Raw genomic sequence first — 15,378 nt, 5'->3', positions numbered from 1 at the left:
GTGAAAAAGTGCTTTGATTTTACTCCTAAATGGCCTAGCTCTAATTTTAAGATTATACCCCTGTTCTAGATTCACCCATTAGAGGAAATAGTTTCTCTGACCCTTCTCCAGTCAGTTCTGTGGCCTGTGTACCACGGTGGGTGGGGGGAGGAGATTGAATTTGGTCTTGCGTTTGAGAATCAGCAGCCTGTTTTACACCCCACCTGATTTTCTTTTCCATTGAAATGTATTTCACCCCTCCCCTGGGGTTCTTGTATTCAGCCAGAATGGTTTATTAGTTTAAAAATGTCAATTTTTAATTCTGAATGGAATTTGAGCTCTCACAGAGAAAAGAAAATTCCGACATGTTCACAATTCTAGACAATACGGTGCAGCAATGAGCACAACAAGAACGTAAAGAGATATAACCAGAGCAGTGTGCTCATGCTGAGGGCTTTACAAGGCACTGGTCAGACCACACTTGCAGTGCTATATTCATTCTGGTCAACACATCACCAAAAAAAAGGACATAGGAATTGGAAGAACAAGACTCATTCCAAGTGCAATTTTTTCTTACCTTTTGTCTTCCTTCTATCCCTGTCGATTGCATACAGTAAAAGAGTGCAAAAATCAATCAATCGTCAATGAATTCATGAGGGTTAGTAATGCTGTATGCAATAATTTTATGTCCCATCAGGTTTCAAGTTAGGATCGGCAGTACGAGATGTTTTGTTAACACCAGCTCTTATCAGTATTCAGGAGTTGTCATTTCTACATTGTGTGCAGGGTCACTGATAGGCGGTTTTCACAGGAAAATGGGTAGAATCCTAGAATACGATCCCCAAAATACTGGTTAAAATCCCACTTGATTAAAAAAACAGGATTTGACTTATTCAACATAAACCAATGGGCCTAATTATTAAATGAATGTGCTCGATGAAACATCGGGCAAACATCTTGGATTTCCACGTAATGGAAATGGTATCGGACTTATTCAGTCAGTGCAAATTAGTGGCCTCAAACTTGTCTATTGTTCTGGCTTCTTCTCAACTGTACTCTGACTGTTATAACTATTTGCATTTATATAGCACCTTTACTGTAGTAAAATGACCCAAGGCAGTTCACAGGAGCATTACCACATCAAAAAAAACTGACACCATGCCACGTAAGGAGATGTTGGGACAGGTGACCAAAAGTTTAGTCAAAGAGGTAGGTTTTAAGGATCGTCTTAAAAGGAGGAGAGAGAGGAGGAAAGGTTTTTAAAGAGGGAATTCCACAGCATAGGGTCGAGGCAGCTGAAGGCACAGCCACCAACGGTGGAGCGAAGAAAATCGGGGATGCGCAAAAGGCCAGAATTGGATGAACACAGAATTCTCGGAGGATTGTAGAGATGGAGGAGGTTACAGAGAAAGGGAGGGGCGAGGCCAGGGAGGGATTTGAAAACAAGCATGAGAATTTTTAAAATTGAGGCATGGCCAAACCGACAGCCAATGTAGGTCAGCGAGCACAGGGGTGATGGGTGAACGGGACTTGGTACGAGTTAGCTTACTGGCAGCAGAGTTTTGGACGAGCTCAAGTTTACAGAGGTCAAAAGTTTAAAAGAAAACACAGGCAGATGTGGTACAATCAACAGGAACTTTCGGCTGGTTGCATCCAAGTAAATTTTTATTGTACTAGGAGGAAAACAAAAACTACACCGTATAAATGTACAAAAGGGTAAGTAAACTACAAACCACATACTTTTTTATTACCAATTTACATAGAAATACAGAAATCAGTGCTGTGCCCCTAATACTGCTCTATACATAAACTACTCATTGTGAAGACGCAGTGAAACGTGCATTTTTAATCAAAAATAAATTACAGTTCGAGGACTAGTGAAAATTGCACTTGTACAGGAAGATCTAGAGCTATAAATTAACAAGAAAAATTACACTTGAAGAACAGCGGTTCTATCTTGTACACTATCTGATAAATATACTTGTATACTTTTTAGAACCTTTTTCTTCTATTTTTCTCTCCTCTGTTGAAGGCACTGACATGGGAGAGCCATCCAGTACCTCAACCAAGTGGTAATCCTTCATGTGTCGGCCTAGATGGTGTGGGTTGGTAGCCTACTCAACTCTGATGGGCCTCACAGTCAAACTTGATCTTGTCCCAACCCAACAGAGGGTCTCTGGATAGCGATCAGGAGTGGGAACCCCTGGCTGATCTTTTCCTTCTCAATAGCCCAGGATAGAGAGCACCATTGGAGCATTCCTAAATGGCAACCCCAGCTGAGGTCAAATAACTCAGCACGGACTGAGGGTTGGGGGTGGGGTGGAGTTTAAGTCAGGGCCCATCCTTGTCTACATGGGTCAGTACCCTGCTGGGTGGTGCATACAGCTTTCTCTTCATAAGCCAGCTCCATTGTTACCCATCCCACCCAGCCTGGTTACTTTTAAATCCAATTCCCATCTGACCTTTTTTTTAAGATTCATACTGTCCGCTACCCCCAAAGCAACTGAGAAGGTTAAGGGGAGATTTAATAGAGGTGTTAACAATTATGAGGGCGTTTTGGTAAGAGTAGAAACTGTTTCCACTGGCAGGTGGGTCAGTAACCAGAGGACACAGATTTGATCATTGGCAAAAGAACTAGAGGGGAGATATAGAGAAGTTTTTTTTTAATGCAGAGAGTGGTCACGATGTGGAATGCACTGGAAGCAGAATAGACAGTAACTTTCAAAAGGGTATTGGATAAATACTTGGAAAGGAAAGGTTTGTAAAGCAATGGGGAAAGAGCAGGGGATTGGGGTTAATTGGATTGCTCTTTCAAAGAACCAGCACAGGCCCAATGGGCTGAATGGCCTCCTTGTATGCTGTAAAATTTTATGAAAAACAGACAGCCTGGACTTTTTTCTCAGCTTCTACTCTCGTGGGCAAAGTGAACTTATGAGCTGGTGCTGGAGAACTGATCCTATGGGATGCTTTAGAAATGGCAGAGGCCAGCTCAGACTTTTGAGGTGTTATTCTGTGATTGTGCTGTTGCGGCACATTGACCGTAGGTTACTCAGACCCCCCATTAATTACAGTAAAGCCCAGCGGCACGTGACTGAAACCAGTAATTAGGAAAATATTATAGTTCATATTCCCTCATACCAGATATTACTGTGACTGACTGGATTTAACTTTGCAAACAGTTTGGGCCATAGGAACAGGAGTAGGCCATTCAGCCCCTCAAGTCTGTTCCACCAATCAATTGGATCAGGCTGATTGGTATCTCAACCCCATTTACCGGCCTTTGCTCCTTATTCCTTGATACCCTTACCTATCAAAAATCTATTGATCTCAGTCTTCAAAACTTCAACTGACCCAGCCTCCACAGCCTTTTGGGGGAAGAGAGTTGCAGATTGCTACTACCCTTTGTGTGAAGAAGTTCTTCCTGATTTCACTCCTGAACTGCCTGGCTCCAATTTTATTATGCCCTCTTGTTCTGGGCTCCCCCACCAGAGGAAATAGATTTTTTTTATCCTTCCCATCGAATCCTTTTATCATTTTAAATACCTCAATTAGATCACTCCTCAATCTTCTAGAAGTCAAGGGAATACAAGCCACGTTTATGTAATCGGCCCTCATAATTTAACCTTTTAAGCCCCAGTATCATTCTGGTGAATCTGCACTGCAAGACCAATATATCCTTCCTGAGGCACAGTGCCCAGAACTGAAAGCAGTACTCTAGCTGGAGTCTGACCAAGGCTCTATACAGCTGTGTATAAGTGTACTGGATAACACAATGATAGCTTCCCCAGTTATTCAGGATATTGTTAATGTACTTTCTGGGCACAACGTGGGCCTAGTGGATCTGAGTTATAATGCCAGCTCTGAGTCACTCTCAGAGGAAGGAAACTGAAGCTTGGCCCAGGCACACTGTACTCAGCAGCATGGAATGACAGGATTTTGCTTTGCACTGGGCAGAGCAGGTCCAAGGTTGAAATGATGCAAGACTACCACCCAGAGGAAATTTTAAATGACGTGCCTCACGTAATACAAGTAACTTAACACCTGAGTTACACAACACAAATTATGTTGATATGAAGCCTAAAATTGTTCATCAGCCTAACTGTGCAGTGTAACCAGCGTATAAATCTTTACGGATTCTGTGCATACTTGTCACAGGAGTGTCAAGCTGTCTTTAACCAGTGTTTTTAAATGAAGACAAGCACAAAAGGAATGCACATGTTCTTTCGTGTTTCCTACAGCCTCGATTCCCAGTAGAAAGTGCAGTGAAGCAAACTGATGTGAAAGTATACAAGTACATTAAGAGGAGAATGACCATCCATCTTCTCTCCATTTTAATCATAGCAGCTTTTAGGTCTAATTGCAAATCATGAGTAAGATATTCAAATCGGTTTCCCCATTCTCCTTGGTCGGTGTCAACAAGAGATACATTTTTCAGAACTTCAATTAATAAACTTATTCTCTTTATGACTAGACAAACTAACACTACACCTTAAAAAAAAATTATATTTTTTCGTTACACCAGGATACAAAAGGGAGAGTTGTGCTGGTTAAGATTTTTGTTTAAGAATGTCTACATCATCAGGGTGAGCAGGATAAAGGCTCTAAGTCTCAAATACATAATGAACAAGAGGCAAAAAAACAAAGAAGTACTTGTATTTATACAGCAGGTCATTGAAACATTTCAAAGTGGCTCACGCAGTGAATTACTCTTTGGAGTGTAGTGACTGTTGTGTAGGTAAACACGGCAGCCATTTTAAGCCAATGTTCTACAAACAGCAATGAGATGAACGACCATGTAATCTGTTTTTTTGGTGATATTGATTGAGGGAAGAATGTTGGCCAAGACACTGGGAGAATTACCTGCTCTTCAAGTGGTGTCATGGGATCTTTAACGTCCACTCGAACAGGCAGACGGGGATCTCAGTTTCATGGGATCCTATCCCAAAGGACAGCAACTTTGGCAATGCAACACTGCACAGGGAGTCCTGGTGTGGAGGTGAACACAGGGCCTTCTGACCCAGTGAGAAGAACTTGAGCTAAGTTGCCGTGCTTGAGTTGCGCTTATCTGATAACAAACACAAGTCCTAAAGCAGTGGGGTTTGCGATACTGGCTATAGAGCTGCACTGGTTGTAGTCTTGTAGTCAACCATTGTAGCCTGGGAGATAAAAGAAGCAACAAAGTGTAGCTCTCGGGGAGGAGATGAACTTGGGTAGGAATGAATATTCAGAAGGACAATACGAACAGCAGCTTTCCCCCTCCCAAGTATTGAAAATGTGCAACGCAATAATAGTAATCAGTAGCTGGACTTATATTTTGGGGGAAACAAATGTAACAAGCAATTACCATGCAGCAGATTTTATCATACTATGATTAAAGAAAGGTTAATGATGGCACCAGTGAGCCAAGGTGCTAATTACTATGGAGACATCTTCCCTCCCAAAGAAAGGGAGGTAAAAGATAAAGGGCCAGTCACGGCAAGCACAGGAGTTGCGTTACTATAAACTACACACTACTTTTATGAAGAACTTTAAAAAGAGTGTGCCGATCCATTATCAGTTTATGCACACTCCGTTGATCTGAGTAAAGTCACACAAAGTCCCTCAACAATAGCCCCTGAAGAGGCGTGGGCTGGTTGGACAAGACCAGTGTGAAAGCTGCAGAACAGATCATGACCATGTAGAATAGTAGCTGAACATTTAGTTTACTCATTTCGAGTTTTACTCAACGCGTTACTTTGATGAGTATTCAAATGCAACGTGCTGCTTCGTTAAGGAAACTCCCAGCTGGGAACATCAACATTTTATACCACGGTATGGGAGGGGTCTTCCTCTGGATAGGTACTGCAGAATTTTAGCTCACAAGGTAAATGGAGCAGACATCTCTTGTACGTAAAGCATCCAGAAGATCCCACGGAGTGAATTCTCCTGCCTGTCACAATGAGAGAGCCGAGGTGAAGCCCATTCCTCACAGCAAGACAGAGGGCCGCAAGGAAAGCACAATGGGGGCTGCTCACTCTAGGTTACCCTCACACAGCTCTACGAGTCCAATTATGGAGCAGCATCAGACACAATGTGTGCTGCAGGAATGGGGGCTGGGGGAAGGGAGAGAGATGGGCAGGAAGAAACAGAGGCCTAAATGGAGAGAAATTCCACATGGAATTAGTTTGGAAAAATTTACAATATTACAAACATTACTGGCTGAAAGTTGCATTGTCACTGAGTTCTTCTTTGCCCTTTTGTCCTCGTCACAAGCCGTGTTGTCCTTTTCCCTTCACGTTTCTGACATCTGATGGAGGATGCCACTATCTCTCTCTTTCGGACGCTGATCGGCCTGCTGCGCCTTCCGAGGATTTTCCATACATTTACTGGTTATAAACACTTTGTGTTGGTGAGGGAACAATTGTCAAAAAAAATTTAACACTTTCGATAAGGCTCAAGTCCTCTGCCACTTTGAAAGGCCCCTCCGGGGACCTCAGATAGGAAAGTTATTAAAACCGTTGCCAGGGCACGAGGAGAATCAGTGTAATTCAGGATCCATGCTGGTGTTACCCTCCCACTCCAGCCCCCTTACATTCGCAAAATATCCTTCATCAGATTACCAATATCCTGGAGTTGGAGCCAAAATCTATACAGATTGATGTCTTAGAACTTTACAAAAATCTGAGCTATGAGAGTGTCTCTTCTTCTTAAAAGCGATACGTGTAATATATTTAAGGGCGAATCCTGCAATTAGTTGCTCCCAGCAGGAAGCCGTGCTCAAAAGGAGAGCTTGGGTCGGAGAATCAGGATCGATGTTGTAACCCGACCTCCAACATGCAGCCCCTGCAGGTATGGCTCCCTGCTGATTATCCCTTTAGTTCACTCCAGGTTCTGCAAGCTGTTCTTTTTTTTTGAAAAGGATCAGTAGTCAACACAAACTTTTCTTTGCGCTGGCAAACAGCTTCTTATTTTCTTTTTGAGATGAAATTATTGTAGTTGTTCCAGTTTGTTTTTCGCCTCCTGTATTTGTGTCTGTTTTTCCAGCCGTTTTAACCCAGCAGGAGGTTGGAGGAAGTCACATCCTCTTTAATAGGAACTGAAAGCCATTTGTTTCAAGCTTGTGGTGGGTGCGAATAGCAAGACTCCACCAGGAGGGTGTTCCACTCCAGCAACCGTCCCATACTTTTAAAAAAAGGGGGAAAAGTGACGAGCAGGGTTTTTGTACAGAAGAGGTCGTCAACGTTGCTGGGTTATTCCACGTGCAATATCGTTCATCTTACAGTCTGAATGCAGACAAGGCCACCTTGACTGTCATATACATTTCATAAACAGCTAAAAAGGTAATCCCTGTAGTTCTCACAACTCCGTTGTCAACAGCCCCTTGGGCTTCACCGTTTTCTGCACATCCTTCGCGATAACGCTGCAGGAGGTAAACAACATTCATCACAACACTTCAACCATCATAACATCTTTAACAGTGTAAGGTCCCAAGGTGCTTCACGGAGGGGAGTTGGGGGGGGGGGGGGTGGAGGGGTGGGGGTGGGAGAGGGGGTAGCATTAGGGGAGGTGACTGTAGCTCTTAATTGAGGTAGGTAGGTGCTGAGGTGGCTTCTTTTTTTTTAAAAAGGTGGGGAGAGATGCAGCAGGGTGGACGGACTTGGACAGGTGGAGGAAATTCCAGAGTTTTGGGCTTGATGACTGAAGGTTCTGCCATGAATGCTGGAGCAGGGGTTGGGTGGGGAGTGGGGGGGGCAGGGGCAGGTGGGCTAGTACAGTAGATGTGAGTCAGAAGAGCAGAGCCAGGCACTAAATCTGGAGGAGATCACAGAGGTTGGTGGTGCAAGGGATTTGAAGACACAAACTTTGAAATCAATGTACTGGGATATGGGAAAAATCACTGGCAGTTGGGACAGGGTGGTGGTGATCGATGCGTGGAATCTAAGATAAGATAGATTGGGTGACAGGGGATGGGTTCATTAATGATGTTCAAAAACTCAATACAAAATTAAATCAAACTCTCATTACACTGCACATCGTAAGTTAGAGATTATGGTACGTCTGTTAACTGCCTTTGTTATCTTTGTGTTGCTGTTTCCCTCTCATTGTACTTCTCTCCCCTCAACTGTTTTTGCTTCTCTCGGTCATATTCTGCCTTTCTATCTTTTCTTCCGGGTGGGAGGTGGTGGGTGGCATGGCATGGCATGGCATGGTGCAGAGGGGAATGGAGTTACCAATGACTGCAGACTGCATATGGGGTAAGGGTTGTTGGGTAAATGTGGCCCTCAGCACCTCCCATCCCCTTTGCCAATCACTCATGATTCTCCCACCCCTTCACCTTGCCACTACCAATCTTCCTCCCTATCACCCCTACTTGTTCCCCTTTGAATTACCTGCTCAACCCCTGTATCCTTCCATCTCCATTGGTCCACTGTTACTCGCCTCATTGGTGAGGTAATCAGCTGGCTTCTAAATTCAACTGATTTTTAAAAAATTAAAGTAATATATTTTTTAAAAAGACACACACACTTTCTCTCTGACCCCAGTCTCTCTCCCTCAATTTAATACACTGTTTAAAGTTTATGGAACACAAAAGCTACGACAGGAGTGTCATCGGAAACACTCATGTCACTCTCTCTCTCTCTCTTGCACACACCCTCTCTTTTTTTGTTAAAAACAAAAAACTCAACATACATTTTACTTCAGTGATGCTTTTGAAAATGTGTCCTTTTGTTTTTCAAAATTATTTGAAGAGAAGCTACTGGGTAGGAGGTGCTAGCTGACTGAACAATTCTGAGAAATTAGGTACAATGCACACGCAAAGACTGCACAATCCAAATTTAGTTCAGGGTCACAGCTCTGGGAAAAGGTTTTGAATTCTAGCCCAGGCTTTTGGGAACGTTTCAGGCCTTCAAGTAAAAAAAACCTTCATGAAGGCATTAAAGGACAGAATTCAATGGATAAATGTAAATACGATGTGAAATATGTATTTTTTATTATTTTTTTGTTTAAACCCTTATTTTGGACATGAGAGATTTCAGTTACTAGAAAAATGGTGGATGAAAGCATTTTGAGCGATTTGTCCAAACCCAGTGGCCAGAATGCATAATCACAGGATCCTTTACAGTCAGTGTGGCACCTTTAAATTTGAACATTGCTATCACAGCACCACCTAGAATAACAGGTACTTACAAGTTTACAATGAATTGTGTGCCCCACGTACCAAATTTAACGTGCAATAGATAAACCACCGTTTTGTTCTGGTGGTTTAGCTCCCATTTGCCACTAAAAAGCAAGGTTTGGTTTAAAGCATATTTAATTATCCCACTGTGGCTGACGTTATTAGCAAGTCTGTACCTGGTTGTAAGTGTCGACTCCAAGAAACGCTGAGCTGGAGGCGGAGACGGAGACGGTAGTGGAAAGAGTGCAGGTTTAACAAGCGGTTTTGTTACTTTTATGGTAGACGGGACCTCACGATTGAAAATTCCATTAGCAACGACCCCACCCTATATTGAAACAGAAATTTTTTTTTAAGAACACATCAGACATCAGAAGAAATAGCTGAACATTTCCTCCATGAAGCTCGCGTGACATTTCATATTCAACAGGAATTTCGGTCGACAAATCAATATCTCAGCGGGATAGCTGGGATTACCTGGGATCACATGGGATGGGTGGGAATAGCAGTGATCAGTTCTAGGCCGGCACTGAATTGTTGTCGGCCAGCTGGAGACAGACCCACCAGAATAAATCATCCGAGTGGCTTAGACTAGCCCTAGAGACGTGAAATGGCAGGTTTATAAAGAGGCTGGTTTAGGACGATACAAAAGGCTGCGTTAATATGGAGCAGAAAAAAAAGACTACGTAAGCCAATAAGGTGTGAGAAAGTACAATAGTTAGTGATGGACCCTTTGAAATTTGGCTCTGGAGTTGGGAACTCACTAAAGGGTCGTCTGAAGTGAAACCTTGAGCTCTCTCAACCCTTTTGACTCTTCTCTATTGTTAATAGATAATCATCCAGTGCCTGTATGGATGAGGAAAGCAAGTGAGCTCCGACAGAGACTGCGGTTTGTCGAGGGGCTGATGCATCAGTTCAAATGGCAACCTTCCCACTGCACCCGACGAAACTCATTTTCAAATAGAACTGTTGCACATACCAGCGGGGTGGGGTCGGTGAAATCGATGAGATTCTCACTCAGTGCTGATAACAGCTTGTCCAGGTCCTCAGCAACGTTCTGCAAAACACAACAAATAGCTTAATGTTCTATGGCTGAGAAATAAAGACGGTGCAACTGGGACTCTACCGGACTGTGCCGTGGGGAGGTGAGATGGGAGCTTCTCCAGCTGTAGGACCACAACCCTGGGGAGGGCAAGGAGGGGGAGCCAGTTACTGCCCACAATTGGTGATGGGTAAAGATTACTGAGGGAAAGCTGCCCCAGGCCCCGATAGTGCACATTCTAGGCCAGCGGTAGCACGGAGTCCGAGGAGGAGCAAGTCACCCATCCGTTTTATTGATGCACGGAGACCTGGAGAAGTGGAAGTAAACTTGCCAAAAAGGTAAAGAACGGAGTAAGTTAGACTGATAGAAAGGGCTAACTGAAACATTGCCCACCTCGGTGCCCCCAGCTCGCCCCCATCACTGAAAGTTTCTCTCACGCTTTTGTCATCTCCAACTCTCTCCTCACCGGGTTCCACCCCACACAAACTCCACCGCCAACATCCTAACCCACACCAGATCCTGCTCACCCATATCATCCCAGTCATTGCTGTCTCCCGCTGCCTACCTGTCCCCCAGTGCAGCTTGCCCTCGTGTACAAATCCTTCACCCGACCTCGACAATCTTCTCCAGCCCTAGGTCCCAGTTCGCAGTCTCTATTCTTCAAAGTCCAGATCATTGCATCGCCACCATCGCATTCGCTCCCCTATCAGTGGAATATCCTTCAGCTGTGATGGCCATCACCAAGGAATCATAGAATTTTACGGCACAGAAGGAGGCCATTTGGCCCATCGTGTCTGTGCCGGCCGCAAAAGAGCCATCCAGCCTAATCCCACTTTCCAGCTCTTGGTCCGTAGCCCTGTAGGTCACGGCACTTCAGGTGCACATCCAAGTACTTTTTAAATGTGGTGAGGGTTTCTGCCTCTACCACCCTTTCAGGCAGTGAGTTCCAGACCCCCACCACCCTCTGGGTGAAAAAATTTCTCCTCAGCTCCCCTCTAATCCTTCTACCAATTACTTTCAATCTATGCCCCCTGGTTATTGACCTCTCTGCTAAGGTGTGGAGATGCCGGTGATGGACTGGGGTTGACAAATTTAAGGAATCCTACAACACCAGGTTATAGTCCAACTGTTTTATTTGAAAATCACAAGCTTTCGGAGGCTTTCTCCTTCGTCAGGTGAGTGTGGGCTCACCTGATGAAGGAGAAGGCCTCCGAAAGCTTGTGATTTTCAAATAAAACAGTTGGACTATAACCTGGTGTTGTAGGATTCCTTACATTTCTCTGCTAAGGGAAATAGGTTCTTCCTGTCCACTCTATCTAGACCCCTCATAATTTTATATACCTCAATTAAATCGCCCCTCAGCCCCCTCTGTTCCAAAGTAAACAATCCCAGCCTATCCAATCTTTCCTCATAGCTAAAATTCTCCAGTCCTGGCAACATCCTCGTATATCTCGTCTGTACCCTCTCTAGTGCAATCACATCTTTCCTGCAATGTGGTGACCAGAACTGTACGCAATACTCTAGCTGTGGCCTAACTAGTGTTTTATACAATTCACACATAACCCCCCTGCTCTTATATTCTATGCCTCGGCTAATAAAGGAAAGTATCCCGTATGCCTTCTTAGCCACCTTATCTATCTGTCCTGCTACCTTTAGGGATCTGTGGACATCACTCCAAGGTCCCTCTGTTCCTCTACACCTCTCAGTATCCTCCCATTTATTGTGTATTCCCTTGCCTTGTTTGCCCTCCCCAAACTTCTCCGGATTGAATTCCATTTGCCATTTTTCTGCCCACCTGACCAGTCCATTGATATCTTCCTGCAGTCTACAGCTTTCCTCCTCACTATCAACCACACGGCCAATTTTTGTATCATCTGCAAACTTCTTAATCATGCCCCCTACATTTAAGTCTAAATCATTGATGTATACTACAAAGGAATCATTGATATATATTACAAAGGAATTCTCTACCAAACCTCTTCTCCTTCCTATGTCTCTTCCAACGATGTCTTTGGTTTTCCCCCTGAACCTTCTCCTAAACCGATCTGAACCCCCCCCTCCACCCCATGAAGCACCTTGAAATGTTTCACTACATTAAAGGTGCCATTTTGGCATAAGTTGTCGGTGTTGACTTTTGGCTCTCGACATGTACGACCATAGGGACGGACAAGCTGCTGTCTGCAACGAAAGCCTGGATCAAGCAAGCCATATTATCAGAATGAACCATCATTCTACATGTTAAGGTACAGAATCAGGGGCCCTCGAGGTTTAACCCTTCAGGATCCCACAGAGACGCAACTTCCAAAGACAAACGGTGCAGCTATTAATGGTCTCTGACACTGCATGGGTGAGTTAATTGTTAGATGTGAACTCCTCCACATCACTTGCAGCGACAATGTAAACACTCCAAACTGTAGAGCAGTGAACTGCCTCACAGCATCTCAACAGTATCATTACAGCCAACATGGCAACGCCAACTCTTCATTGCCTTTATCTCAAAGATAATTTGTTAACGCTCAACATCTCAGTTTAGCACAGCTTGGTAGAACTGAGCTAACATCCAGTTATTTTAAAATGGTAAAGTTAAGACAACGTATATTTATGTAGGACCTTATGACATCACCAAAACGTCTCAAAGTGCTTCGCACGTAAGGAATGACTTCCTTTTTAGACTGACTGTTAAGGCAGTCAAACACCCAGATAACAACAGTTAGAGCTGGGCTGGGGCGTCAGTGCGTCTCAGAGTTAGCGTCTGCGTGAGATCAAAGCCTAATTACAGAGCAATTAACAAGCCCTTTAAATGATCAGAATTACAGATTACACACGTCAGAAATACCAGCAAGGGCTGCATTGTATATATTTAAGATCATTAAGCATCACACCGAGATAGCAAACAAGTGACTCCAGCTCGTTGAAATTACACCGTTACACTAGACAACACTTTATAAGGAGCACTAAATTTACAAGAAATAAATAATGACTAACTGCATTCAATCACGTAGGTTGTGATGAGCTGGAGAACTGGATGAGATTTAAAGGCTTGTTCAGTGAGAACTGAAATCGTATTTTCCAGGGGTCACATTTCAGAAATTAAATGCTGGATGTTTGAATAAGAAGCATTTCAGGGTATTAGTACACAGTAGGCACAGAACAGGGGTGTCCAAACAACTGCCCCCAAATCCCCGACAACTCAATTCTATTTGTATTTCTTTGAATTTTGAGGATTGTTTGTTTTTGGTGCTGTTGCCTCATTGGTGAAGAAAGCCTAGATCGAAGGTCTGTTAGTACGAGCCACTTGCCACATATGGAAATTAAATTGGATTTAAACTTTACATGTGACCCTAAGGCTCCCTGATACAGTGTGACCCACTCAAAGCAGAATAAGGAGTATTAACGTAGCCTAAGATGTGGAACAGCTGAAAGGAGGACCTGGGAGCTTGGGTTTTTTTGTGCGGTGGAGGTGGTTAGTGAGGTTCTGTGGGAGAAAGGAAGGAGTCCGTGATAATGTGTAAATGTTCAGCAGCTGGTTTTAGGGATGGGGTAGTGAATTTCTTTGCCAGGTAACAGAAAAAAAACTGGCGTCTGGAGACCAAAAAAAAAGACATTTTCTAATCTGAACACTTGGTGGAATGATTTGTGCGGATGAGTTACAGAAAAAACCTAGAGATTGTAAGTTCGCTCTCAGTCAACGAACGGTTCCTTGTTCTGGTCTTTGATCGCTTGGCCAACTCTGCCCTGATTCTGTTTAAGGCGGATGTTGCTCTTTGGGCTCCAGTTTCCTGTACAGAATGACACTGCACTGAAGAGTGCCTTGAATCTTTTTGGAACAGGGCAAATGCCTTGAACACTGATAAAGCAGATAAAGGTTGGAGAGTGAGAACAATTGTGCATCTGTGCAAACAAATATTCATCCCCTCCCCCCGCTTTCAGATAACTGTCAAGTTGAAGGTATAGATTTAATTTTCAGCGTTTAATTGCCAGTCAAATGATGAAGTGGGGAGAGCTGGAGGCGTGAATAGGAACCTCAAGATTTGGCCTGGATTCAAAGGGATGCTCTTGCTCATCTCCAACACCAGCACGTGATCAGAGAAAGAAACTGCTCGGATTGCACTGGTACTGTACGGCTTAGTGAGCTAATTCCTCATAACGTGAATACCAACCTTGGACGAAAGCAAAATAAAATGGTTCCCCTTTCGAATTGGTTTTGATTCAAAGCAAAACCCATAAGATTATGTATTGACAAGAAATTTTTTTTTTTTTTAAAAACCCACTGAGGGCAGCATTTCCGTGTGTCAGGAAGTTGGCGAATTCAATCCCCAAGCTGTGCTGAGATGGCTTTTTTTTTACATATTCATTCTTGGCATGTGGGCGTCGCTGGCAAGGCCGGCATTTATTGCCCATCCCTAGTTGCCCTTAGCTGAGTGGCTTAACTAAGCCACTTCAGAGGGCAGTTAAGAATCAACATAGAGGCCAGACCAGGTAAGGACAGCAGGTTTCCTTCCCTAAAAGGACATTAGTGAACCAGTTGGGTTTTTACAACAATCCGACTAGCTTCATGGTCACTTTTACTGACGCCAGATTTTTATTTCCATAATTACTGAATTCAAATTCTCAAACGCCCATGGTGGGATGTGAACTCACGTTTTCTGGATTATGTCTAGTAACATAACCACTACACTACTTTACCCACTGATTTTAGCTGCTAAAATTGCCTCAGTGCGCTGGGTTAGGGAAGGGAAAAATCAGCCTGACCATTACTCAGAAAGGAATGCAGGGCTGTGTACGTTGGGCAGGGAGGGAGGGGGGGGGGGGGGGGGGAAGACAGGATCAGGCTCATCGGTGATGCCCCATCAGTCAAATAGCCTGCCTACACTCACTGTCCCTGGCTGACACAAGAATGGGCAACTGGGTGAGGTGCTGGAAAGCATCTCGCAGCCTTGGAACTGTAGCTGAGCTGGAATTGGCACCTTTAGGAGAGAAAGAGGGACAAATTGGTGAATCAATTAGGAAAAGAAAAAAGAAAAGAAAAGTTACTCGAGGAGTTCAGCTGATAACTTAGGGATCACAACATTCTTATCGCTCCCAAGTCAGGCTTATCGGAGGTGCAGCAGAACACTGGATTTTCACATCCAAGTTTTATCCTCAGCACAGTATGTCCCAAGAAGTGGATTAAGTTTAACATCAGTTTAAAAAAAACCACTAA

General features: G+C 43.8%; 1 protein-coding gene across 1 annotated transcript in view; it reads right to left on the bottom strand.

Moving 5' to 3' along the window:
• Positions 1–3,115: 3,115 nt before the first annotated feature.
• epb41l5 (erythrocyte membrane protein band 4.1 like 5) overlaps positions 3,116–15,378 on the bottom strand; it is a 153,289-nt gene continuing 141,026 nt past the window's right edge. The window contains exons 22-24 of the mRNA XM_067987105.1: positions 10,113–10,190; positions 9,313–9,461; positions 3,116–7,378 (exon numbers count right to left, since the gene is read on the bottom strand). Coding sequence (XP_067843206.1) covers positions 7,315–7,378; positions 9,313–9,461; positions 10,113–10,190 — 291 coding nt within the window. The 3' untranslated portion in view covers positions 3,116–7,314. The remainder of the gene's footprint in view (positions 7,379–9,312; positions 9,462–10,112; positions 10,191–15,378) is intronic.

Source organism: Heptranchias perlo, chromosome 7 (assembly GCF_035084215.1).
Source record: "Heptranchias perlo isolate sHepPer1 chromosome 7, sHepPer1.hap1, whole genome shotgun sequence".
Lineage (NCBI taxonomy): Eukaryota > Metazoa > Chordata > Chondrichthyes > Hexanchiformes > Hexanchidae > Heptranchias > Heptranchias perlo.
This window is presented reverse-complemented; position numbering and strand designations above follow the sequence as displayed.